The sequence below is a fragment of the Pelobates fuscus genome, chromosome 13 (genome assembly GCF_036172605.1).
Source record: "Pelobates fuscus isolate aPelFus1 chromosome 13, aPelFus1.pri, whole genome shotgun sequence".
Classification (NCBI taxonomy): domain Eukaryota; kingdom Metazoa; phylum Chordata; class Amphibia; order Anura; family Pelobatidae; genus Pelobates; species Pelobates fuscus.
The window spans coordinates 107827556-107853328 of NC_086329.1; the positions used below are offsets into that span (position 1 = coordinate 107827556).

At 46.1% G+C, this 25773-nt stretch overlaps 1 protein-coding gene across 1 annotated transcript in view; it reads right to left on the reverse strand.

Annotated features, from left to right (window-relative positions):
• SV2A (synaptic vesicle glycoprotein 2A) overlaps positions 1-25773 on the reverse strand; it is an 84336-nt gene that overhangs the window by 20039 nt on the left and 38524 nt on the right. The window contains exons 3-7 of the mRNA XM_063439537.1: positions 9177-9357; positions 7292-7443; positions 6455-6588; positions 570-659; positions 86-196 (exon numbers count right to left, since the gene is read on the reverse strand). Of these exons, the coding sequence (XP_063295607.1) occupies positions 86-196; positions 570-659; positions 6455-6588; positions 7292-7443; positions 9177-9357 (668 nt within the window). The remainder of the gene's footprint in view (positions 1-85; positions 197-569; positions 660-6454; positions 6589-7291; positions 7444-9176; positions 9358-25773) is intronic.

The window sequence follows — 25773 nt, forward strand, 5'->3', positions numbered from 1 at the left end:
AAAAATGAATCTGTACTGAAGATCCAGGAATACGTTGCTGTCATGTTGTCAGTAGATTAGTCCCACCCAACGTCGGGGGTCCTACCTGTTGGGATAAGTTGAGGATTCGAATCATCCATCGGCGGTACCAGGTACCCGTATCGGACTGGATCTCAATTAGTTCATCCTCCTGTTTTATGGTCTTTATCTGCGTCACCTACAAGAAGAAACAGCAAGATGGTTGGAGTTGTTAGAGTTAAATGGCCTAGAAACTGACTTTAGATTCTTTTCAGCTCAGCTCATTAAACAATAAAGATATTAAATTCAAGACAAATGGGATTAGTTGGGTGTCAGGGTAGATTTTTGGTGGTGACAGGCGAATATTTTAACATAATCCTGTAAGCTCCGGCACTAGGCAGAAGATTGCACGCTGCACAGATTTAACAGTTGCTAGGACTGTAATTTTATTTGATTGGTCTGTTTATGGACCATAAAACACCCCCGATAGGTGTGGGCACGGGCGAGACGGTCCTTGTTTGAAAGACAGAATTGCGATTTGAAGTGTATCTAGCAATCAGATAATTCCTTACAGAAAACACTCTCTCCGGGTGACCTTTGGCCCTCATGTTGGTATCGTGGACCTGTTTCAGCACCATCCAAGCTTCGTCATGTTTTCCATTCTGGAAAAAAAACAAGTTTATATATAACTTCTGATTTATCATGGGAAAAGTACAAATAAATGCAAAGCACACTTCCTCTGGTTTTGCCCATAATTATGCCTAAAAATGCATGCAAGGCCTTCAGAATAAATTAATTTATTATTGAGTAACATTTTCAGGAGATACATTTCATTTGGATGTTTTGCTACCAATCTCTGCATAATTAAGGGTTATTCACGAAAGTGAGAATTCAAAGTGAATTTCAAATTTCAGACCAAAATAGTCAAACTGTAACAGAATTTCTTGGAGAATCTTTCTAATTTGGCTATTTTGCCCTAAATTTTGAAAATCACTTTGAATTCTTAACAATTCCCAATTTAGTAAAAATCCCTGTGTATGAAAATCAAACAATACAAAATATAGCAAAACACCGATGGATATTATTGTATATTACTGCCAGGTTTCTAAGATGTTAAATCTTTAAATTGCACTTTTCCAAACATGGAATTTGACAGAGTGTTTGCTTTTCTGGATCTTTGTCTAATTTTTGGGCATTTTAGCAGATTCATATTACCCTATACCTGTACGCTACTTATAAAGGTAGACACGCCGGGCTGTCTCTCAAGATTTATTATGAGCCTTATCATGACGCCATTTCTTTCATACAGATTTTGTGTATTTCTTCACATTTTTATGTTTACATTGTCTCCTCAGCTTGTGGTCCATTTTACCCCAGTCCCCTTTTTCTGTCCCCCCAGCTCATGGTCCTTTTTACCCCAGCCCCCTTTCTCTGTCCCCCCAGCTCATGGTCCGTTTTACCCCAGCCCCCTTTTTCTGTCCCCCCAGCTCGTGGTCCTTTTTACCCCAGCCCCCTTTCTCTGTCCCCCCATCTCATGGTCCTTTTTACCCCAGCCCCCTTTCTCTGTCCCCCCAGCTCATGGTCCTTTTTACCCCAGCCCCCTTTCTCTGTCCCCCCAGCTCATGGTCCTTTTTACCCCAGCCCCCTTTCTCTGTCCCCCCAGCTCATGGTCCTTTTACCCCAGCCCCCTTTCTCTGTCCCCCCAGCTCATGGTCCTTTTTACCCCAGCCCCCTTTCTCTGTCCCCCCATCTCATGGTCCTTTTTACCCCAGACCCCTTTCTCTGTCCCCTCAGCTCATGGTCCTTTTTACCCCAGCCCCCTTTCTCTGTCCCCCCATCTCATGGTCCTTTTTACCCCAGCCCCCTTTCTCTGTCCCCCCATCTCATGGTCCTTTTTACCCCAGCCCCCTTTCTCTGTCCCCCCATCTCATGGTCCTTTTTACCCCAGCCCCCTTTCTCTGTCCCCCCAGCTCATGGTCCTTTTACCCCAGCCCCCTTTCTCTGTCCCCCCATCTCATGGTCCTTTTTACCCCAGCCCCCTTTCTCTGTCCCCCCATCTCATGGTCCTTTTTACCCCAGCCCCCTTTCTCTGTCCCCCCATCTCATGGTCCTTTTTACCCCAGCCCCCTTTCTCTGTCCCCCCAGCTCATGGTCCTTTTTACCCCAGCCCCCTTTCTCTGTACCCCCATCTTATGGCTCTTTTTACCCCAGCCCCCTTTCTTTGTCCCCCCAGCTCATGGTCCTTTTTACCCCAGCCCCCTTTCTCTGTACCCCCATCTTATGGCCCTTTTTACCCCAGCTCCCTTTCTCTGTCCCCCCAGCTCGTGGTCCTTTTTACCCCAGTCCCCTTTCTCTGTCCCCCATCTAATGGCCCTTTTTACCCCAGCCCCCTTTCTCTGTCCCCCCAGCTCGTGGTCCTTTTTACCCCAGCCCCCTTTCTCTGTCCCCCCATCTCATGGTCCTTTTTACCCCAGCCCCCTTTCTCTGTCCCCCCAGCTCATGGTCCTTTTTACCCCAGCCCCCTTTCTCTGTCCCCCCATCTCATGGTCCTTTTTACCCCAGCCCCCTTTCTCTGTCCCCCCAGCTCATGGTCCTTTTTACCCCAGCCCCCTTTCTCTGTCCCCCCATCTCATGGTCTTTTTTACCCCAGCCCCTTTCTCTGTCCCCCCAGCTCATGGTCCTTTTACCCCAGCCCCCTTTCTCTGTCCCCCCAGCTCGTGGTCCTTTTTACCCCAGCCCCCTTTCTCTGTCCCCCCAGCTCATGGTCCTTTTTACCCCAGACCCCTTTCTCTGTCCCCCCATCTAATGGCCCTTTTTACCCCAGCCCCCTTTCTCTGTCCCCCCAGCTCGTGGTCCTTTTTACCCCAGACCCCTTTCTCTGTCCCCCCAGCTCATGGTTCTTTTTACCCCAGCCCCCTTTCTCTGTACCCCCATCTAATGGCCCTTTTTACCCCAGCCCCCTTTCTCTGTCCCCCCAGCTCGTGGTCCTTTTTACCCCAGACCCCTTTCTCTGTCCCCCCAGCTCATGGTCCTTTTTACCCCAGCCCCCTTTCTCTGTACCCCCATCTAATGGCCCTTTTTACCCCAGCCCCCTTTCTCTGTCCCCCCAGCTCGTGGTCCTTTTTACCCCAGACCCCTTTCTCTGTCCCCCCAGCTCATGGTCCTTTTTACCCCAGCCCCCTTTCTCTGTACCCCCATCTAATGGCCCTTTTTACCCCAGCCCCCTTTCTCTGTCCCCCCAGCTCGTGGTCCTTTTTACCCCAGCCCCCTTTCTCTGTCCCCCCATCTAATGGCCCTTTTAACCCCAGCCCCCTTTCTCTGTCCCCCCAGCTCATTGTCCTTTTTACCCCAGCCCCCTTTCTCTGTCCCCCCAGCTCATGGTCCTTTTTACCCCAGCCCCCTTTCTCTGTCCCCCCATCTCATGGTCCTTTTACCCCAGCCCCCTTTCTCTGTCCCCCCATCTCATGGTCTTTTTTACCCCAGCCCCCTTTCTCTGTCCCCCCATCTAATGGCCCTTTTTACCCCAGCCCCCTTTCTCTGTCCCCCCAACTCGTGGTCCTTTTTACCCCAGCCCCCTTTCTCTGTCCCCCCAGCTCATGGTCCTTTTTACCCCAGCCCCTTTTCTCTGTCCCCCCAGCCTGGTCCTTTTTACCCCAGCCCCCTTTCTCTGTCCCCCCATCTAATGGCCCTTTTAACCCCAGCCCCCTTTCTCTGTCCCCCCAGCTCATGGTCCTTTTTACCCCAGCCCCCTTTCTCTGTCCCCCCAGCTCATGGTCCTTTTTACCCCAGCCCCCTTTCTCTGTCCCCCCATCTCATGGTCCTTTTACCCCAGCCCCCTTTCTCTGTCCCCCCATCTCATGGTCTTTTTTACCCCAGCCCCCTTTCTCTGTCCCCCCATCTAATGGCCCTTTTTACCCCAGCCCCCTTTCTCTGTCCCCCCAACTCGTGGTCCTTTTTACCCCAGCCCCCTTTCTCTGTCCCCCCAGCTCATGGTCCTTTTTACCCCAGCCCCCTTTCTCTGTCCCCCCAGCTAATGGTCTTTTTTACCCCAGCCCCCTTTCTCTGTCCCCCCCAGCTCATGGTCCTTTTTACCCCAGCCCCCTTTCTCTGTCCCCCCATCTAATAGCCCTTTTTACCCCAGCCCCCTTTCTCTGTCCCCCCAACTCGTGGTCCTTTTTACCCCAGCCCCCTTTCTCTGTCCCCCCAGCTAATGGCCCTTTTTAACCCAGCCCCCTTCCTCTGTCCCCCCAACTCGTGGTCCTTTTTACCCCAGCCCCCTTTCTCTGTCCCCCCAGCTCATGGTCCTTTTACCCCAGCCCCCTTTCTCTGTCCCCCCATCTCATGGTCTTTTTTACCCCAGCCCCCTTTCTCTGTCCCCCCAGCTCATGGTCCTTTTTACCCCAGCCCCCTTTCTCTGTCCCCCCATCTAATGGCCCTTTTTACCCCAGCCCCCTGTCTCTGTCCCCCCAACTCGTGGTCCTTTTTACCCCAGCCCCCTTTCTCTGTCCCCCCAGCTCATGGTCCTTTTTACCCCAGCCCCTTTTCTCTGTCCCCCCAGCCTGGTCCTTTTTACCCCAGCCCCCTTTCTCTGTCCCCCCATCTAATGGCCCTTTTTACCCCAGCCCCCTTTCTCTGTCCCCCCAGCTTGTGGTCCTTTTTACCCCAGACCCCTTTCTCTGTCCCCCCAGCTTGTGGTCCTTTTTACCCCAACCCCCTTTCTCTGTCCCCCCAGCTCATGGTCCTTTTTACCCCAGCCCCCTTTCTCTGTCCCCCCAGCTTGTGGTCCTTTTCTCTGTCCGCCAGTTCATGGTCTTTTTTACCCCAGCCCCCTTTCTCTGTCCCCCCAGCTCATGGTCCTTTTTACCCCAGCCCCCTTTCTCTGTCCCCCCATCTAATGGCCCTTTTTACCCCAGCCCCCTTTCTCTGTCCCCCCAACTCGTGGTCCTTTTTACCCCAGCCCCCTTTCTCTGTCCCCCCAGCTCATGGTCCTTTTTACCCCAGCCCCTTTTCTCTGTCCCCCCAGCCTGGTCCTTTTTACCCCAGCCCCCTTTCTCTGTCCCCCCATCTAATGGCCCTTTTTACCCCAGCCCCCTTTCTCTGTCCCCCCAGCTCGTGGTCCTTTTTACCCCAGACCCCTTTCTCTGTCCCCCCAGCTTGTGGTCCTTTTTACCCCAACCCCCTTTCTCTGTCCCCCCAGCTCATGGTCCTTTTTACCCCAGCCCCCTTTCTCTGTCCCCCCAGCTTGTGGTCCTTTTCTCTGTCCGCCAGTTCATGGTCTTTTTTACCCCAGCCCCCTTTCTCTGTCCCCCCAGCTTGTGGTCCTTTTCTCTGTCCGCCAGTTCATGGTCTTTTTTACCCCAGACCCCTTTCTCTGTCCCCCCAGCTTGTGGTCCTTTTTACACCAACCCCCTTTCTCTGTCCCCCCAGCTCATGGTCCTTTTTACCCCAGCCCCCTTTCTCTGTCCCCCCAGCTTGTGGTCCTTTTCTCTGTCCGCCAGTTCATGGTCTTTTTTACCCCAGACCCCTTTCTCTGTCCCCCCAGCTTGTGGTCCTTTTTACCCCAACCCCCTTTCTCTGTCCCCCCAGCTCATGGTCCTTTTTACCCCAGCCCCCTTTCTCTGTCCCCCCAGCTTGTGGTCCTTTTCTCTGTCCGCCAGTTCATGGTCTTTTTTACCCCAGCCCCCTTTCTCTGTCCCCCCAGCTTGTGGTCCTTTTCTCTGTCCGCCAGTTCATGGTCTTTTTTACCCCAGACCCCTTTCTCTGTCCCCCCAGCTTGTGGTCCTTTTTACCCCAACCCCCTTTCTCTGTCCCCCCAGCTCATGGTCCTTTTTACCCCAGCCCCCTTTCTCTGTCCCCCCAGCTCATGGTCCTTTTTACCCCAGCCCCCTTTCTCTGTCCCCCCAGCTTGTGGTCCTTTTCTCTGTCCGCCAGTTCATGGTCTTTTTTACCCCAGTCCCCTTTCTCTGTCCCCCCAGCTTGTGGTCCTTTTCTCTGTCCGCCAGTTCATGGTCTTTTTTACCCCAGACCCCTTTCTCTGTCCCCCCAGCTTGTGGTCCTTTTTACCCCAACCCCCTTTCTCTGTCCCCCCAGCTCATGGTCCTTTTTACCCCAGCCCCCTTTCTCTGTCCCCCCAGCTTGTGGTCCTTTTCTCTGTCCGCCAGTTCATGGTCTTTTTTACCCCAGCCCCCTTTCTCTGTCCCCCCAGCTCATGGTCCTTTTTACCCCAGCCCCCTTTCTCTGTCCCCCCAGCTCGTGGTTCTTTTCTCCCCAGCCCCCTGTACCCCCAGCATGTGGTCCTTTTCTCTCCAGCCCCCTTTCCCTGTCCCCCAGCTTGTGGTCCTTTTCTCCCCAGCTTGCTTTCCCTTCATTCTCAGCTCACGTTCTCTTTCACCAGAGCTCACTTTTGTTCTCGCCAAACGGGAATAATTTCAGGAAAAGAGTCACTGTATCTTCTTACCTCCAAGTAGAAACGAGGGCTTTCAGGCATAGTGGTAAGAGCTGCAAGCGCAAACACCGAAGGAAACGCACACACAAGTACAAATACTCGCCAGCTATGGAACTGGTAAGCAGATCCCATCTGGAAACTCCATCCTGCAAAGCATTCAAATTGATGGTGTAATTAAAAAAATCTGCAACGACGACAGTCATACCACCCAGCACTGGGAAACAGGAGCATGGGGGGCTTACAATAGTGCTGAATGCATCCGAATTCTAGAACACCCGGTACATACCATAATACACAACTTTTGTATTACAAGTCTGTGGTAATTTTTGAATTTTTCATATAACCATAAACATAAAGTAAAGTAACATAACACCTATATAGAGGACACCAGAAAAATTTCAAAACTCAGATCAAAATAAATGAGCTATAAAATAGCGGTGTTGGAGAATTTAATCTATTTGATCAAAAATCTGCATTCCATCCCATCTAATTTCCTCTAATTTCCAGTTCAACCTTTTTTTGGTGTTTATCAACTTATGGAAAATTCATCTTTTGCACAAATGTTGGGTTTTATTTGGTTGGATAAACTGTTAAACTGCTTTAAAAAAAAAATTGTCATACAAGCAGTGATGTAAAAAAAAAATTCTGTTTTAAAACATACATTGGCTGTATCATTATAAGTCCCATTTCTCTGGGATATCACAGGAAGTCAGTGAAATGACCTAATAGCATTATGCACACATGAACTCTTTTAACACAACTTGCTAATGCAATGAGTTAAACTAACGTAAATCCTTTCATACAGCGTTATTACTGTGTGGCGAATTTGCACCCATTGCTGTTCCTTACCATAATGTGGAATGATTGCCCATGCCATGGCTGAAGCATAGATGCCCCCAATCATCCAGAACATGCAGAGCCAACTCAAGTGTTCTCCCCTCTTTTCTTGGGCCAGGAACTCAGAGAAATAAGAGAATACAATAGGAATGGAACCCCCAATGCTAGGAAGGAGAGAACAAGACATTTAGTATTGACAGAGAATAGCACACAGAAAAGTAATGTATGGTCATAGGGGGTACAAAGCTTAGGATGAAATTGTTTATTTGAATAATATACTAAGATTAACTACTGGGGTTTAAAATGTTAAAGTTTCTTTTCAGTTATTCTCAATTCCTGAATTAAGTGACTAGACCCTGATGAGTGTAAAAGGCTCAAGAGACATAAAGACATTAACAGACATTTCAGAAACGGAGAAAAGGGGGATATTTTATTTTTATTAGTAGTGCAGCTCAGTGTTGAATTAGCTGGTGTTGGAGCCTGTAAGCATATATTATTACATTGTCCAACAATCCCATATTAGCTCATAGCACCCACCTGCTTAAAGGACCACTATAGGCTAGCTAGGATTAACCCTTTTTTCTATAAACATAGTAGTTTCAGAGAAACTGCTATGTTTATAAATGGGTTAATACAGCCTCTAGTTGCTGTCTCATTGACAGCCGCTAGAGGCGCTTCCGCGCTTCTCACTAGGAAAATCACAGTGAGAAGACGCCAGCGTCCATAGGAAAGCATTGTGAATGCTTTCCTAGGAGACTGGCTGAATGCGCACGCGGCTCTTGACGCGCATGCGCATTCAGCCGGTGACGGAAGAAAAGAGAGGAGAGGAGGAGGAGAGCTCCCTGCCCGGCGCTGGAGAAAGAGGTAAGTTTAACCCCTTCCACCCCCTAGGGCCCGGCGGGAGGGGGGCCCTGAGGGTGGGGGCACCCTCAGGGCACTATAGTGCCAGGAAAACAAGTATGTTTTCCTGGCACTATAGTGGTCCTTTAATATTAACTTATACAATAAATCTATCTGATAATACATTATACCATCCAACTATCATATAATAGTTTATATCATTTAACAATCCAGTATTACTTTATACCATTCAATTATCCAACATTAACATATGCTATACAGCTAGCTGATATTAGGTTTATACTGTCTGAATATCCAAAGAACACAGAGCTGCTTGAATGTAAAAACAAAAGTGAAATCAAAATCACTGTTTGGTATATATACCACCAATAAAAACAAGCATGCATTTAATAAACTTTTTATCCATTTGGGATATATCTAAAAACAGCTTTCAAAACTTGCCGATCTTTGGTCTGCAGGCTTCACAAGCCCCTCCCCTTCTGACCCCGCCCAGACTTTCTGTTTCTGTCCAATCACAGACGGCCCAATGCAACTCAATGAGAAGTCTTTGCAAGGCAGGTGCTCTGGGCAATTGCTGTCTCTAGAGTTTACATTAGGAGCTTTAATTACTCCCGGTTCCTCTCCTTTCTTTTACATATTAAGCACATTTTTAGTTTTGCACTTTTTTACGTTTTTGTCTCTGTATAAGTTTTTATCTAGTTGTTTAATAAAGGTTTCTTAATCTTCTATTCTAGAATGATCATATATAATTGGTGGTAGCTCTAGTGAAGGGAGGTTCCTCCATTCTTATAAGGGGTTCTACCTACATTAGTTATTTTTGCTTTTAATTAGTGTTGCTTTAAGACATGCAATGCCCGCTCTTGTTCCATGCTGTATGTTTTTAGGGTGTTTAAATGAGTCAGCACCATGATGATGTTTAAAGTGCTAATATTACAGAGGCCATATTTTATTTTCTCAAGGAGATCAGAATCTATTAGATTGTTTTAGGATGAATTCATGGACAAATTTCTCAAAAACAAGGATTAAAGACTCTCACCCGACTCCCGAAAGAAGCCTGCAGAATAGGAAGGTTCCGTATCCCTGTACGAAGGAGGAGAAGAAAGCAAAAACACTGTTGACAGAGAGGGCGATTAGGAGACATTGTTTGCGTCCAATCCGATCGGCTAGTCCACCCCAGAGGAACGCACCCACCATCATTCCCAAGTACACAATGAGACCTGCAAGAAGGAAAAGAGGAACAAGAGCAGTGTTAAAATACAGAGTAAACCCATCACCATCAGACTTAGGGCATTCGCTTTCTGAAGAATTGCAATTCGGATGAAAATCTGCTCGTTCGTCCATTCGTCAGAATTCCAAAAGGCACAATGGAAGAATCAACTAATGAATAAATTACTTCAAGAAATGTCTAAAATTTTTATTCAATTCGTTCATTAGTTCATTCATATAAAATTGTTACCCTTATATGGGATTACCTATCCATATTTAATGGTACCATTGCCAAATTAGGAAGCTGTTTAGAAGATAATTTCCTAATTGAACGTCCCTAAATGTTGCAAACCCACTTAAGGGTACCAAATCAGGGAACAATCTACTAAATAGCTTAAAGAACTAAATGAAGAAAAGAACTGAACTTGCTGAACGCATGTCTCTTTTCCTCTATGTAATTATGTAATTTTTCTTAATTTTGATCGATCAGCTGCTTAGTAGACAGCTCCTTCATTCTGTATCCTTATGTGGGATACCTGTATAAACACAGCTCCCTTGTCTAATACCTTTAAATATGGCAATCACACATAAGGGTACCAAACGAGGGACTACAGGGGATACAATTAATAACTATCGAGGGGATACAATGAATAACTATCATTCAATAATATATTGTATGTGTATATTAAAGCAGTACTATAATAGTAATATATAACAGCGGTAAAACTAAAATGTCATATGCGTCTTAAAATGTTGGTATATTAATTAAAGGAACACTATAGTCCCCTAAATTACTTTAGCTAAATAAAGCAGCTTTAGTGTATAGATCATTCCCCTGCAATTTCACTGCTCAATTCTCTGTCATTTAGGAGTTAAATCACTTTGTTTCTGTTTATGCAGCCCTAGCCACACCTCCCGTGGCTATGATTGACAGAGCCTGCATGAAAAAAAAAAACTGGTTTCACTTTCAAACAGATGTCATTTACCTTAAATAATTGTATCTCAATCTCTAAATTGAACTTTAATCACATACAGGAGGCTCTTGCAGGGTCTAGCAAGCTATTGACATAGCAGGGGATAAGAAAATCTTAATTAAACAGAACTTGCAATAAAGAAAGCCTAAATAGGGCTCTCTTTACAGGAAGTGTTTATGGAAGGCTGTGCAAGTCACATGCAGGGAGGTGTGACTAGGGTTCATAAACAAAGGGATTTAACTCCTAAATGGCAGAGGATTGAGCAGTGAGGCTGCAGGAGCATGTTCTATACACCAAAACTGCTTCATTAAGCTAAAGTTGCTCAGGTGACTATAGTGTCCCTGAATAAAATCAAAATAATATTTTACCATCCGGTCTGGTGCATAAAGGCCATAACTTCACAGTGTCCTTTTGCTCCAGAGCAGACTTTGCTGTATCTCCCCTCCTGCCCCAGGACCTACCTGCACTGTGTTTGGATGAGTACAAGAGCAGGTGGCTTGAGTTAAGGACAGACTATCTGAATAGGTGGCACTATTTCTTACTATGTAAAATTGGGCATCGTCTGCCCTCGCTGGTTAATGCAAGGCAGCAATGATTGTTATCCAGAGATACCATAACCACTACAGCGTGCCTGGAGTGCTCCTTTAATGTAAACTCTGGGGCTCTGTTCAAGTGGCGCAATCACCATGGAAACCAATGGATTGCTCCTGCTGATTGCTGGGACTTTATATCTTTTATTACATATATCAGGTCTCCATGCAGATGTGAATGAAAAGTGCTGCATTGTATATGTAGAATTTTTATGATAATGGATTTTGCCTGCAGTGTATGAAGTCTGCATACAGTAGGCAGGATTACTAACGCACCATAACATTCCTTCATGCTGATGGGCAGGGCATGAAAAGCTCCCTTACTGTAAGGAGGTAAATCATTAATCAGGGCAGTTCCTACTGGCCATTCTTTGATCATGTAACCGGTTCCTTTCCAGCAGCATATGATCGCTACATACAGCAGGACAGCACTTTTCATATCCTGCCCACCAGCACATTGAAGCGATATCTCTCAATGAAAACGTGGATCCTTGCCATTACTGTATAAAGGGTGTCAGTCTAGAATGTACAATATAAATATTAGTGGGTGATATTTGTTTAATGTGACTATTGGATACATTGGAGCTGCTGGTAGCTAGCAGTTTGTCCAGAAAAATATCAGGTAAATATAACTCGATTCAATAATAAAATATTGCTTGTCTAACAGATAGGCAGAGCTAAGCAGACAGAGTGCCCCATGGAGGTACGGGCAGAGCTAAGCAGGCAGAGTGCCCCATAGAGGTACGGGCAGAGCTAAGCAGGCAGAGTGCCCCATGGAGGTACGGGCAGAGCTAAGCAGGCAGAGTGCCCCATAGAGGTACGGGCAGAGCTAAGCAGGCAGAGTGCCCCATGGAGGTACGGGCAGAGCTAAGCAGGCAGAGTGCCCCATGGAGGTACGGGCAGAGCTAAGCAGGCAGAGTGCCCCATGGAGGTACGGGCAGAGCTAAGCAGGCAGAGTGCCCCATGGAGGTACGGGCAGAGCTAAGCAGACAGAGTGCCCCATGGAGGTACGGGCAGAGCTAAGCAGGCAGAGTGCCCCATGGAGGTACGGGCAGAGCTAAGCAGGCAGAGTGCCCCATGGAGGTACGGGCAGAGCTAAGCAGACAGAGTGCCCATGGAGGTACGGGCAGAGCTAAGCAGGCAGAGTGCCCATGGAGGTACGGGCAGAGCTAAGCAGGCAGAGTGCCCCATGGAGGTACGGGCAGAGCTAAGCAGGCAGAGTGCCCCATGGAGGTACGGGCAGAGCTAAGCAGACAGAGTGCCCATGGAGGTACGGGCAGAGCTAAGCAGGCAGAGTGCCCATGGAGGTACGGGCAGAGCTAAGCAGGCAGAGTGCCCCATGGAGGTACGGGCAGAGCTAAGCAGGCAGAGTGCCCCATGGAGGTACGGGCAGAGCTAAGCAGACAGAGTGCCCATGGAGGTACGGGCAGAGCTAAGCAGGCAGAGTGCCCATGGAGGTACGGGCAGAGCTAAGCAGGCAGAGTGCCCCATGGAGGTACGGGCAGAGCTAAGCAGGCAGAGTGCCCCATGGAGGTACGGGCAGAGCTAAGCAGACAGAGTGCCCATGGAGGTACGGGCAGAGCTAAGCAGGCAGAGTGCCCATGGAGGTACGGGCAGAGCTAAGCAGGCAGAGTGCCCCATGGAGGTACGGGCAGAGCTAGGCTCATAGCTTTTTACAGAGAGAGAGTTTGCACACCTGGCTGCAGGTAACTGATTCATACAGGTGTATGGGATCATATTATCCAACTGCTGATTAGCTCACTTGTGTCCAAACAACCGATCTGGGAGACAATATTCTTCCAGGGGACCCAGAACTAACACCCAATGAGGTACATTCGGATTACTATAAATTAGGGCTCTCCTGCCCAGCTTTATATCACAATGTGTATCATTCAGGGTTAGATGTAATTACTGGATCTATTTATAATATAAAATCTGGACCAAGTGCAAGGCTTCAGGCGTTGATTAGTTATATGGGGGTTTGAGTGCTTATATCTGTTAGTGTTACTGGTTGGTGCAAAGTTTTTGGGGTTTATACGTTTCCATTTAGTTTGTGTTTAACCCCTTAACCCCTTAAGGACACATGACATGTGTGACATGTCATGATTCCCTTTTATTCCAGAAGTTTGGCTCTTAAGGGTTCCATGAAATAGACCTGTTTTAACACATAAATATTTTCCTGTTTGAAACCTGTCCAAGTCACCACGAGTATCATGGATGGTTATACAAGGATTACATAGTGATGAAGAGTTGTGTCTGCATGTTACCTGGTACATACTTTATATGTGAGATCCGGATAAAGGGGTAAAACCAGCTGATGAGGATTGTCTTCTGATTTAGCGATTTTTGTCTTAATTTCTTAATTTTACTGAATAACTCTGATCCAGGAATTTATGCTTTGCCAGATTCACGGTGTTTTCCTGGACACACTTTACAGGCATACTGACTGGGCTGTAAACCTGCCCCACTGAAATTCACCTTAAACGAACAATGTGCCATTGGCACAAACCTCACTATTTAGTAGATATACCCCATATGGTTACACATTTCTCATTGGGGGTATATTTAACAATGGCTTGCAAAAGCTGCTGATCTCTTATCTGCAGCCTTTACAAGTCTTTGGAGAAGCCTACACAAGGTTCCGTTCTCTTTCTGATTGCTTGGGGTGATGTCACTGCGCACCTCCAGCGTAGACTTCTGTCAGTTTAGTGTAAAATCTGCATTCTGTGGGTAAATCATGTAAGTGGCATCTTAAAGGGACACCATGCGAGAGGGGAGCAATACAGCTTCCAATTACAATCTCTTCAGCCTGTGCCGAGGATGTTGTAGGCTGCAAATACACACCTGTCCCAAAGAGCTTGCAGTCATTTTGGGTTGAACAAGCATGTTCATAAGAAATGCCTTGGGTCTTAAAAAAGACCCCAAATGGCTGCTCCATTTTTATTGGTGTTAGAATGGCACAATGGATATTATTTATAGAATGATGTACTTATATAACAAACATTTCTTCAATCCTAAGGGTGTGTTGCATGAACGGGTAAGGGGCACATTGTTAAGTCGGTCCTGGGGGATGTCACAAGGGTCTCTTGCTTCTCAATCACAACAAAGTAAAAGTGATCCAACACACCACCAGACTAGCAGGGTTAGTCCTTACAGTGGGAATTCCATAGTGAGATTTAAATATAAAGTCAAAATAGACTAACCAGAAACATTCTCTAAGCCACCTGTTTCCAGTTTGTCTATTTGGCCTTAAATTTGAAACTCTCTTTGAATTCTCAGTGTCAGTATTAAGGAGATAGAGGGTTGAAACGTTGGCAGGCTCACAGTGGTGGCTGAAGCATAGTCTGGTGTTGGGGGTTTGTAACTGTACTTTGCCGTGATCCTAGCTGGGAGATGTAGCTTCTATATAACACAGACTGGCAATGCTACACTATGGAGGTTGGTATAATAATGACTCTTCTACTTCAGGAAAGCTTTGAATTAAAGGGACACTGTAGGCACTCATTGAAGTGGTCTGGGTGCAAACTCCTATCACCCTTAACCCTGAGTATGTAATTATTGCAGTTTTTATATGTCTCCGGCTGACGTTGCTGGAGGAGGAGCGTGGGCAGAGCGGAGCCAGCGCAGAGGGACATTATTAACCCCTTCTGCACCACAGGGGGAGGGGGCTTGACAGAGGGGGAAGCTATAGTGTTTGTTTTCCTGGCACTATAGTTTCCCTTTAAGAGGTAAAGTTGAGATCTTTCAGCTCCTTAGGAGAGGCCAACAAGCTGGGAAATGGCAGATTTATCCCTAATTTATCTGCTCGTAGTCCCTGCTTTACCCATAAGAATTGGCCTCGCACGCCCATAATGACTGTGGTATAATATTCAGCTTCGATCCATGCGCGGAGACGGTGGGACGTTTCCAGTCTATACTTCCTTATATCTATTCAACTAAAACTATATCAGACAATCCTTTTTAAAAGGGAACTTGGAAATGACACAATTGACAATCGTCTTATTAATTATACGAACTCTCTTCTGACGCGATGCTCCATTTTCTTTTCAATTTATATTAAGAATCCACTACAGTCCTGGCACAGCCAAGGCACAGATTGCAGGGATTATGGGTTTTACAGGATTTTTCCTGTTAATTTTTTATTTTTTTGTACATTAAATTTATTTACAAAATAAGGCAAATGTGTAATCTTAGTGGGTAAATATGGCATTTTCACTATTTGAAAAATGTTTTGTGTTTTTTTACATTAAAGTGATATTAACTACTCTCAATGAAGTGGTTATGGTGCCTGGAATAGTCTATCTTGAAATTTTTGAACAGTTAGTAATGAAGTATCCCCTATTCTAATGAATAAGCATTATTTCAAGCAATGATGGGCTGAGAGATCCAGGAGGAGTGGCAGCGGACACAGTGACTATAGACACTCTTTCTGTGTTAACCTGTTTAAAAATGGTAATGCTTGAAGGTAAGATGGCGCCATGTAGCTCCAGACACCATAACCACTTCATGGAGAACTAGTTTTTTTTAAATGGATTTTATAGTGCCAGGAAAACAAAGCCATTTTTCTGACACTATAGAATCCTACAGTGTCCCACTCCCTCACATCCCCCACTCTCCCCTTAAAACCCCTTCAGTCACTTACCTGAATCCAGCGCCATGTCCCTCGGTGCTGGGTCAGGTTCCGCCCATACTCCTCCACCGCCGTTAGTTGGTGGAGGAGAGCTAATGCGCAAGCGTGCAATGGCTGCGCTCACTTTAGGATTTCCGCATAGCTGAGCATTATTCAATGCTTTCCTACGGGGATTCTGGTGGCGCTGGAAGTCCTCCTGCAGAGCGTGAGGATGTCCAGCGACATTTAGACGACTGAAAGTCCCTCTAGTGGCTGTCAGGTAGACGGCCACTCGAGGAGGAGTTAACCCTAGCAGGTAATTATTGCAGGTTATCAGAAACTGCAATAATTACCACTGTAGGGTTAAGGGACATTGCAGATAATATCTACAAAGGTGTGCATTTTATTTTTCACATCTCACAAACCCGTTTCTTGCCAGCTTTACTTCTTTACTTCAATAGTTTGCTCTATCTCCCTCGAAGTGATCAAATGAAGGCTCCGATGGACGCCATCTTACTTTTCTAACTGATAGCTTTGCAATATGTAGCGTAATGTCATGATCTTTGTATCCGGTTTAATGATTAATTTGGTATAAAAGGAAATCTTGGGCAGGGACATTAACATTTATTCTCTAAATTGTAAGCAACTACGCAGGGGGTTGCCGAGCTGGGGTTTTTATATGGAATCCATAGAGGTCCGCTGTGACACCCCCTGCATTAATTGCAATTTAAATGAAGATCTGAGAGGGGACTTTTTCTACCAGCTGCACTGAGTGTCCAAGGAATGGGGGGTGGCGGCGGCAAACAAAACCGCGTCCTATTTATACACTGCTTTGCCACAACGATGAAGATTTCTGCTTCTATCTGTGCCGTTTTAATATAAACGTTCTTTTCTTTAGAGCACAGAAATTGATCCATACTTTGTGGCAATGCTGCAACCTGCTATATAGCAAAGTAAAAAGTACATTACCGGCAGCGTTAATAATTTAAGCTGATGTCATGGTGATGGTTGATTAAAATATAAATTAATATATATATATATTTTTTTTAATTGTCCCTTCTCCTTAAATCCATGTGCGTGCTGTGCTGTAGCGGGACGCTTTCTCTGCCACGCTCGATCTGTATTTATTGTAAGAGACGCACAATGGTTGGCTGGGGGTAGGGGAGGACGCGGTGGATCCATGTAAATGGGGTGTTGTAATACTGAGTCCCTGCAATGTCCTCCTACGGTTTTTGGTGCAGTGAAAGCCAGCAGTCCTTGCTCACGGCTCTGTATTGGCTAAGGTGCTGTCAATGTCAAATTCAAGGTCATCTGACTTTTTTTTTTTTCTGCAGTCAGCACAATATGGGGGAGGGGGTGTTGGGATATTTTGTTTGTATTTACTAGACCAGGGTTAGACAGGCAATCTTTGCCACTGCAGCCTAAGGAATGACTCCTAAAACGCTCAGCCATCTTTGTGTGCTTCCGCACTACGACATCAATTGTGGAGCCGTTTGTGTCTCCTATATATACACATTTTGTTTTTCTTCAACTATAGGTGGATTTATGTAAAAACAAAATATATATATTTTTTTTAATTTTCCTAAGGCGCTTGTTCATTTCATAATTTAATTTGTTGTTGTTTTTAACGGATCATTGTGAAGCTCACTCTCTAAATTTGTTATGATCAGAATGGTTAAACAAATCGTTTGGAAGGCGAGGAAGCTAAATTGCATCTTTCTTTCAAAACCATTGTATACAAGTCACGTTTCTCACTTTCTATTTTTTTTTATTTATTTTTTTCCCCACGAATAATTTTGCAAGGAAAAATGCTCCTACTAAATAAGGCATTCATTCACGCAGGCTGGAAAAATAATGAAAAATACTGTAAGCATGTGAATTTTCTTTTAAGCATCGGCATTTGCTTCCAAACTATACAGCCACTGGAGGCTTTTGATATGAATATGCAATCAGGATGTTAAACTGGGAAATAAATAATCTGAAGGCAATTTGTAGAATCAACGTTTGCAGGATGTATACATTTGTTTGGCAATTTTAACCTGTTCTCTGCTGCGATGGAAGACTGTAATTTCCATTGATAGTACATTGAAAGTGTGGATCGGAGGGGTTAAATGCTGGATTTTTATTTATTTTTTGCCCCTTGAGGCATCCTCCGCTTTCTGAGTCAGCAGCAATGGCGTAGAAATTATTCTGATTGACTTGCGGCAATGCGAACCCTTAGCCTTGCTGCGATGGCGGCAATGTGGGCACAGACAAATTAAACCTTGTGCTAATTAGGTGCACTGATGGAGTAATTGCAGCGTGGGTGTGCACGTGCGGTGGAGGTTTGATGTAGTGATGGTATCATATTGCTTCACAGTAGTAATCAATACGTTTTATTGTAAGGGGAAATACTGTAGTAATATACCATAATATTACTATAATATTAATTGGTTTTCCTTTTCATTGAAACAAAGAGGCACAGCAATAATTCGTATTTCTTCTGTCTGCGCAAGAAGACAGTAATTCTCGCCATGTGCCTAAACGTGTGAAGTCACTATTCCTGCGCAGTGTCTGCCATTGAGGATGAATAACGGCGCAGTCTCTAACACTAACTGTTACCTGTTGGGCCATGTTTTTACCTCTGCAGTCTGTATAAAGATGTCTAAATAGGCATTATACAGGGGGGGCAGTGTGATAAATGTGTGAATTCTTTAATATCTAATTTGTGACCTTTTATGTTCATATTAGAGCTTTTTGTTGCATTTAATGCCACATACCGGATGGCAAACTGGTTTAGAGAAACTGAAATAAAACCAGTTTAAAATAAATCCCAGATAACCAGCTCTCAGAGTGGCTGTGTTTCTGGGAGAATCTGTGTGATGGACCGCCTGGCACCCACGACCGTCAATCACTGCTTCCTAGTAATCCTTGAGTACCATAAGCACAGCACTGGAACACAATAACCACCATAAACCCCACAAACCGCCGCAGCTTGGTTGGGATCTCGCTGTCCTCCACCCACCCTGGACCCAAGACCAGGATCCAGCTTCCAGTGGGTAGACCTCTCCTAGTCCAGAGAGCGAAGCAGGCTGCTCTTATAAGAGCAAGTGTTGTGATCCAAGGGAGTATAGTGATTATAGCAATCCCCAGGGTGTGAATATAGCTCTCCAATCCCCCAAACATGAGCCTAGACTTCATGAAGGGTAAATCAAATCTCTTTAATGGCAGCCACAACTGGCCTTATATGCAGGTCCCCATGCAAGGGGCACTCCCCACTGGACCTGAGAGTAGACTACAGCAAAAACATACAGATGATTACATTGGCTCTCAGGTCCAGGAAACTCCACACAAAACAAGATAATCCTTCCCCTGTGCCTGGGAGATAATTGAGTCAGGAACTGTACTAAACTCAATTATCTCCAGGCACAAAAAACACACATTTTACAACCTCCCGAAAGTACCCCCAAAACACATGGAAGCCCCCCAAATGTCAAATACCCTGATAGCCCTGATCTGGGGGACCAACATATCCAAAAATCACCCAGATCGGTTCAGGGGTTCAGGATTTCCATGGAGGTCATAATTTGATCAACCGCACACAAGGCTCCTGCCCAAAAGCGTTCCATGAAATCAGGCTGTGCGTCCGGTCTCTTTCAGGAGTATAAAATACAACAATATGCTGAATAAAACTGTTCGTACGTGTGCTTGCCTTGTGTCCCTCATTCGGGAGTTTGCTCCCACCGAACGCCGCTCTTCTCATAGCTCTCTCATTGCTATTATTTCCAGACTTTAAAAAAAGAAAAAATATATATATATATATTTATATATATATAAATTCTTTTTTATTTTATTTTTTTTATTTTTACGTGATGTCATCACGCACATTTCTGCTGATGGAAATTTACTGCACATCTGCTCCTGCTTCTAGATTTGATTACCTGGGGGTGGCACTTTTGGGTTATGTAAGCACTATTTTTTGTATACATTGTTATCTTGCATATACGTTTTCTGCTTTAACTTTGTCCTCAAATAAATTGTGGTAGCACCTGGGTGTGCACACCTATACTGGATACGCAGGACTCTTGTTTGTTATTTGGTTGCCGCTCTTCTCATACGAACGCCACTGAACATACTTGGAGATGGAAGTCCCAGTGGTGTTTGTGCCGTCGGATGTCCGATTTGGGTTCCATACACTGAACGACCAAAAAACGCTCTTTGTGTTCGCGGGAACTAGATGGCTGCCACCTCGTGTTCGTCCATACGAACGGCGGCCTCATAGCCGACCATTTAGAATGTTGCAGTTAACGAGGTCAGTAAGGTTAATAAGCAGCACACGTCTCCCACGAGTGGTCCGTAAGTTCGGTCGTTGGTTCGGTATACAAACAGAATATTCCTGATCCGTACGGTAAGTCCCATATACCGAACCAGACAAGGGAAGAGGCATGAACAAAGCCTTTCCACAGTCCTGAACCAACGTCTAACACATGGGCCATAGTCCTGAGGTAAGAGGCTGGCCAGCAGGCCCCTCCAAGCACCCGTGACGAGGTTCAGTTCGTCAAAATCTTATTCCACATAACATTGAGTTCCATGTTTAATAAACCATACTAAAAGTATATGTTGTGTAATCCGGCAGGTCCTGGATAAGAAATCCAATAAGACAAACATTCTTTGCTTCGTTGGCGAAGGATTCACACACGGTTCAAACCAGGAGCTGGAACTGTCCATCCAGCCTGGAAGAGGGCTGATATACTGCTGATATACAGACTTGTAACACGAGTCTGTGCCGGCTCTAATCCTATGTTGGTAGGATATATTGAATTGCAAATTTAGGAATTTAAAGTCACATAATCACCACACTTGATTCCCCCCCCCCATATGTCGCCTATTTAGACATATTAATACAGACTGTACAGGTACAATGTTATAATATGACTAAATAGATCACGCTTGGCGTTACAGACTGCGGCATAATTCTTCGGCACGCCAGCTGTTGTGGACTGCATTTCCCATAATGCTGACATCAGGGGAGGTGTATTCCCCACAAAACCTGGTGTGCTGGCCATTGCCTACCCCAGCCAGATCTCAGAGAGTTTAAGAGGGCTTGACTCAGGAGATCTAGCAGAGTTTCCAGCTGTGGAACGTCTGGCTCTTGGGAGATAGTAGTGGGGGGGTTTGACTCCCTATGTTGGTGGGGACTACTGGCAGTGGTTATAGTGTGTGGAGTGTTAGTTTAATTAAACACAAATTTGCCTCTCCATGTGTCTCACTTCCTCTCCCTCCCCCCCACCCCCCCCCCCCCCAGCTCTTCCAAGTGTCTATCCCCTACCTGCTTACCACTGCAGTATCCCTCTGACAGAAATGGCTCTCTCAATGAGCACTTCCTGTCAGTCCTCCTGTGGACCCCGGGCCGATGCGGCATGAAAATGTCCCACGGTAGGTACACCACTGGTGATTAGTGCGTGTCAGTCTAGGATCACAGCAAAGTAAAGAGATGTCAGTGTGACGCCTGGCAACGTTTCAACTAGGGATCGACCGATTATCGGCTTTACCGATATAATCGGCCGATATTCTGTATTTTCTGCAATATCGGTTTCGGCCAATATAGATGCCGATAATACTTCATAGGACCACCAGGCTCCTTACAAGCCCGGCGGTCCTGGGGGGGCACGCAGGTAGCGTTTACTTACCTTCCCTGCAGCTCCTCCTCCAGCTCCCAGTGTAAATCTCGCGAGACCCGCAGCCGTCAGAGCGTTGCCACGGGTTACCATGGCAACGCTCCGCGCGGCACACAGACCGCGAGATTTACACTGGGAGCTGGAGGAGCTGCAGGGAAGGTAAGTAAACGCTACCTGCGGGCCCCCACTGCTCAGTACATGCCACTGGACCACCGGGGAATGCCAGAGCCCCCCTCCCTGGCCAGGCAACAAGCAGGGAGTGGGGACAACAAAAAAATGATAAAACATAAATATTAAAAATAAACATAAATATTAAAAAATAAACATAAATATTACAAATAAAAATAAAACAAACATAAAAATGTCTCCTCCCCCCCCCTCCTCCATTTTACACAAATCACATCCCTTCAGGAAAACACACACTCTGCATTATATACACACACTACACACTGTATATAATGCAGAGTGTGTATATAGTGTAGTGTGTGTGTGTGTGTGTGTGTGTGTATAATGCACACACTAGACTCTGCATTATATACACACACACTACACGCACTGCATTATATACACACTACATTATATACACACACTACACACTGTATTCATTATATACACACTACATTATATACACACTGCATTATATATACACACACTACACACACACACACATTATATACACACACACACTACACACACTGCATTATATACACGCACACTACATTATATACATACACTACACACTGTATTCATTATATACACACTACACAAACACACTGCATTCACTATACGCACACTGCATTCACTATACACACACACATTACACACACTGCGTTCGCTATACACACTACACACTGCACTCACCTTACGCACACCACACACACACTGCATTCCCTTTATACACCACACACACTGCATTCATTATATACAAACACACCCTGCATTCATTATATACACACTACACAAATACACACAGCTCCACTGTCTAAACACACTGCATCCACTGCATGTGGCATGTATATTTTCAAAATGGTAAATGTACATAATATCGGCAAGTTATCGGCTATCGGCCTGAAAGTTAACAGATTATCAGTATCGGCTCTAAAAAAATCAATATCGGTCTATCCATAGTTTCAACCCTCTGTCTCCTTGGCGCTCAGTCTGATGTTGCAGTCCATACATTCACCGTGTTGTGATCAAGAACCAACAGAACTTTGTGACGTCGCCCAGAACCAACCTCAGTGTGCGGTCTCCACCGCACGCTCAGGATTTAACAGAAATGTTTCTTATACAAGTACATCTTCCTATGAGTATTTCTTTTTAACACTAATAACAATTAGTATTATTATTTATAATAAAGAAAAAGCCAATCTCAGAATGTTATCTAAATAAAGTACCCGCGTGTATTAATGAACACAGACGGCCCTCATATAAAGACATGCGCAATCTCATGGCTACTGAGCAGACGTGCCCTATAACCAGACCGGTGTGTGATATACCATGTCGGTTACGTTTATAAATAACCTCGCCATTATACTCTTTCCAAACGTACCCGTTTATTTGGATAATGAGCCCTGAGTGACACGTCACCGGGTGCCTTGATAACAGGGCAAGAAGGAAGCATTTTGTAGTGTTCCTCCTTAAAGATCCAGAAAATCACAGTAATCAAGGCGTCTCTCTCTGCTAGGTGAGCGCCATGATGCTGCGCAGACACAGGCCCAGCCATTGTCTAGAGATCACGCTTCGGAAATCGTTAACGGACTTCATGGGGATTCTAATTAACACCCTCGTTGATAAATTCCCAGGCAGCCATCTTTATAACAATCAGCGTCTTCTGAGCTATTTACTTATCACCTCCCAGCTCAACATTGACATTCTAGCGAGAGTACGTCGAACCGGTCTGATTCTTCTGTTGGCTGACTTCATATCGCTCACCTTGCCTTACTGGCAAACTATTTATCAGAACTAAGTAAACCTTCTATTGTTTCCCCATTTTACAGACCATATAAAGGATTTACTGCAATAGAAACAATGTATTTTATATAAATACAATAATAGAGGACATTAAATTATGGTGAGTTTGTAAAGGAACACTCCATTGGGGGGGGGATATTTTTCAACAATTTAGTAGATATACCCCTCAAAGAGAACCTGCATGTATTTGGGGGTGTATTAAAAACAGCTTGCAAAAGCTGCAGACCTCTTATCTTATTGGTGTAACCCCCCAGCACAGAGCTCTCTCCATCAGAAGCCCCCTTATTGGTGACAGCTGTGTGATGGGGGTTACACCAATAAGGGGGCTTCTCATGGAGAGAGCTGTGTGCTGGGGGTTACACAAATAAGGGGGCTTCTCATGGAGATAGCTCTGTGCTGGGGGTTACACCAATATGGGGGCTTCTCATGGAGATAGCTCTGTGCTGGGGGCTACACCAATAAGGGGGGCTTCTCATGGAGATAGCTCTGTGCTGGGGGTTACAACAATAAGGGGGGCTTCTCATGGAGATAGCTCTGTGCTGGGGGTTACACCAATAAGGGGGGCTTCTCATGGAGATAGCTCTGTGCTGGGGGTTACACCAATAAGGGGGGCTTCTCATGGAGATAGCTCTGTGCTGGGGGTTACACCAATAAGGGGGGCTTCTTGTGGAGAGAGCTCTGTGCTGGGGGTTACACCAATAAGGGGGCTTCTCACGGAGAGCTGTGTGCTCGGGGTTACACCAATAAGGGGGCTTCTCATGGAGGGCTGTGTGCTGGGGGTTACACCAGTAAGGGGCTTCTCACGGAGAGCTGTGTGCTGGGGGTCACACCAATAAGGGGGCTTCTCATGGAGATAGCTCTGTGCTGGGGGTTACACCAATATGGGGGCTTCTCATGGAGATAGCTCTGTGCTGGGGGCTACACCAATAAGGGGGGCTTCTCATGGAGATAGCTCTGTGCTGGGGGTTACACCAATAAGGGGGGCTTCTCATGGAGATAGCTCTGTGCTGGGGGTTACACCAATAAGGGGGGCTTCTCATGGAGATAGCTCTGTGCTGGGGGTTACACCAATAAGGGGGGCTTCTTGTGGAGAGAGCTCTGTGCTGGGGGTTACACCAATAAGGGGGCTTCTTGTGGAGAGAGCTCTGTGCTGGGGGTTACACCAATAAGGGGGCTTCTCACGGAGAGCTGTGTGCTGGGGGTTACACCAATAAGGGGGCTTCTCATGGAGGGCTGTGTGCTGGGGGTTACACCAGTAAGGGGCTTCTCACGGAGAGCTGTGTGCTGGGGGTCACACCAATAAGGGGGCTTCTCACGGAGAGAGCTCTGTGCTGGGGGTTACAGCAATAAGGGGGGCTTCTCACGGAGAGAGCTCTGTGCTGGGGGTTACACCAATAAGGGGGCTTTTCACGGAGAGCTCTGTGATGGGGGTTACACCAATAAGGGGGGCTTCTCATGGAGAGCTCTGTGCTGGGGGTTACACCAATAAGGAGGGCTTCTCGTGGAGAGAGCTTTGTGCTGGGGGTTACACATTAAGGGGGGCTTCTCATGGAGAGCTGTGTGCTGGGGGTTACACCAGTAAGGGGCTTCTCACGGAGAGCTGTGTGCTGGGGGTCACACCAAAAAGGGGGCTTCTCACGGAGAGAGCTCTGTGCTGGGGGTTACAGCAATAAGGGGGGCTTCTCACGGAGAGAGCTCTGTGCTGGGGGTTACACCAATAAGGGGGCTTTTCACGGAGAGCTCTGTGCTGGGGGTTACACCAATAAGGGGGTTTCTCATGGAGAGCTCTGTGCTGGGGGTTACAGCAATAAGGGGGGCTTCTCACGGAGAGAGCTCTGTGCTGGGGGTTACACCAATAAGGGGGCTTTTCACGGAGAGCTCTGTGCTGGGGGTTACACCAATAAGGGGGTTTCTCATGGAGAGCTCTGTGCTGGGGGTTACACCAATAAGGGGGGCTTCTCATGGAGATAGCTCTGTGCTGGGGGTTACACCAATAAGGGGGGCTTCTCATGGAGATAGCTCTGTGCTGGGGTTTACACCAATAAGGGGGGCTTCTCATGGAGAGCTTCTTTCCTTTTCAAGGAGCTGTCGTACAGTGCATCTGTCGCTCTGTGGAGTTTATGGAAGCAGACTCTCCTGACTCTCGGACAGCAAGGGAGGGGTTTCTGCCCCCCATTCTAAAACTGCAGATTTACTATTGAAACCAGCACTTATAAAGTGTGAAGAAAATGACTGACAACAGACTCGTCGAGCATTGCAGCAAGCTTTGTCTGTGTGTGGAACGTGCCGTTAATACTAACTTATCCTGTTTTATCATGGTAACGTGACTGTCTCCATGAAGCATCTACACACATTTGGGTTAAATAACCATTATTTTTTTTTAAATACAATACCGAATTAAAATAAATCAATAGGTTCCAATGGAAGTAACAAGCTGTGCAAATAGTCATGGTTTGTGCCTTCATAACATGAGTGAGCACACGCTCACACTAACAAACCTGTATTACAATTATGTATATAGCGCCAACATATTCCGCAACGCTGTACAACAGGAAAAAGACAAACATTTAGTTGTAAGACATGTCTGAAGGTGAAGAGAGCCCGGCCCAGCTAACACCCACAGCGC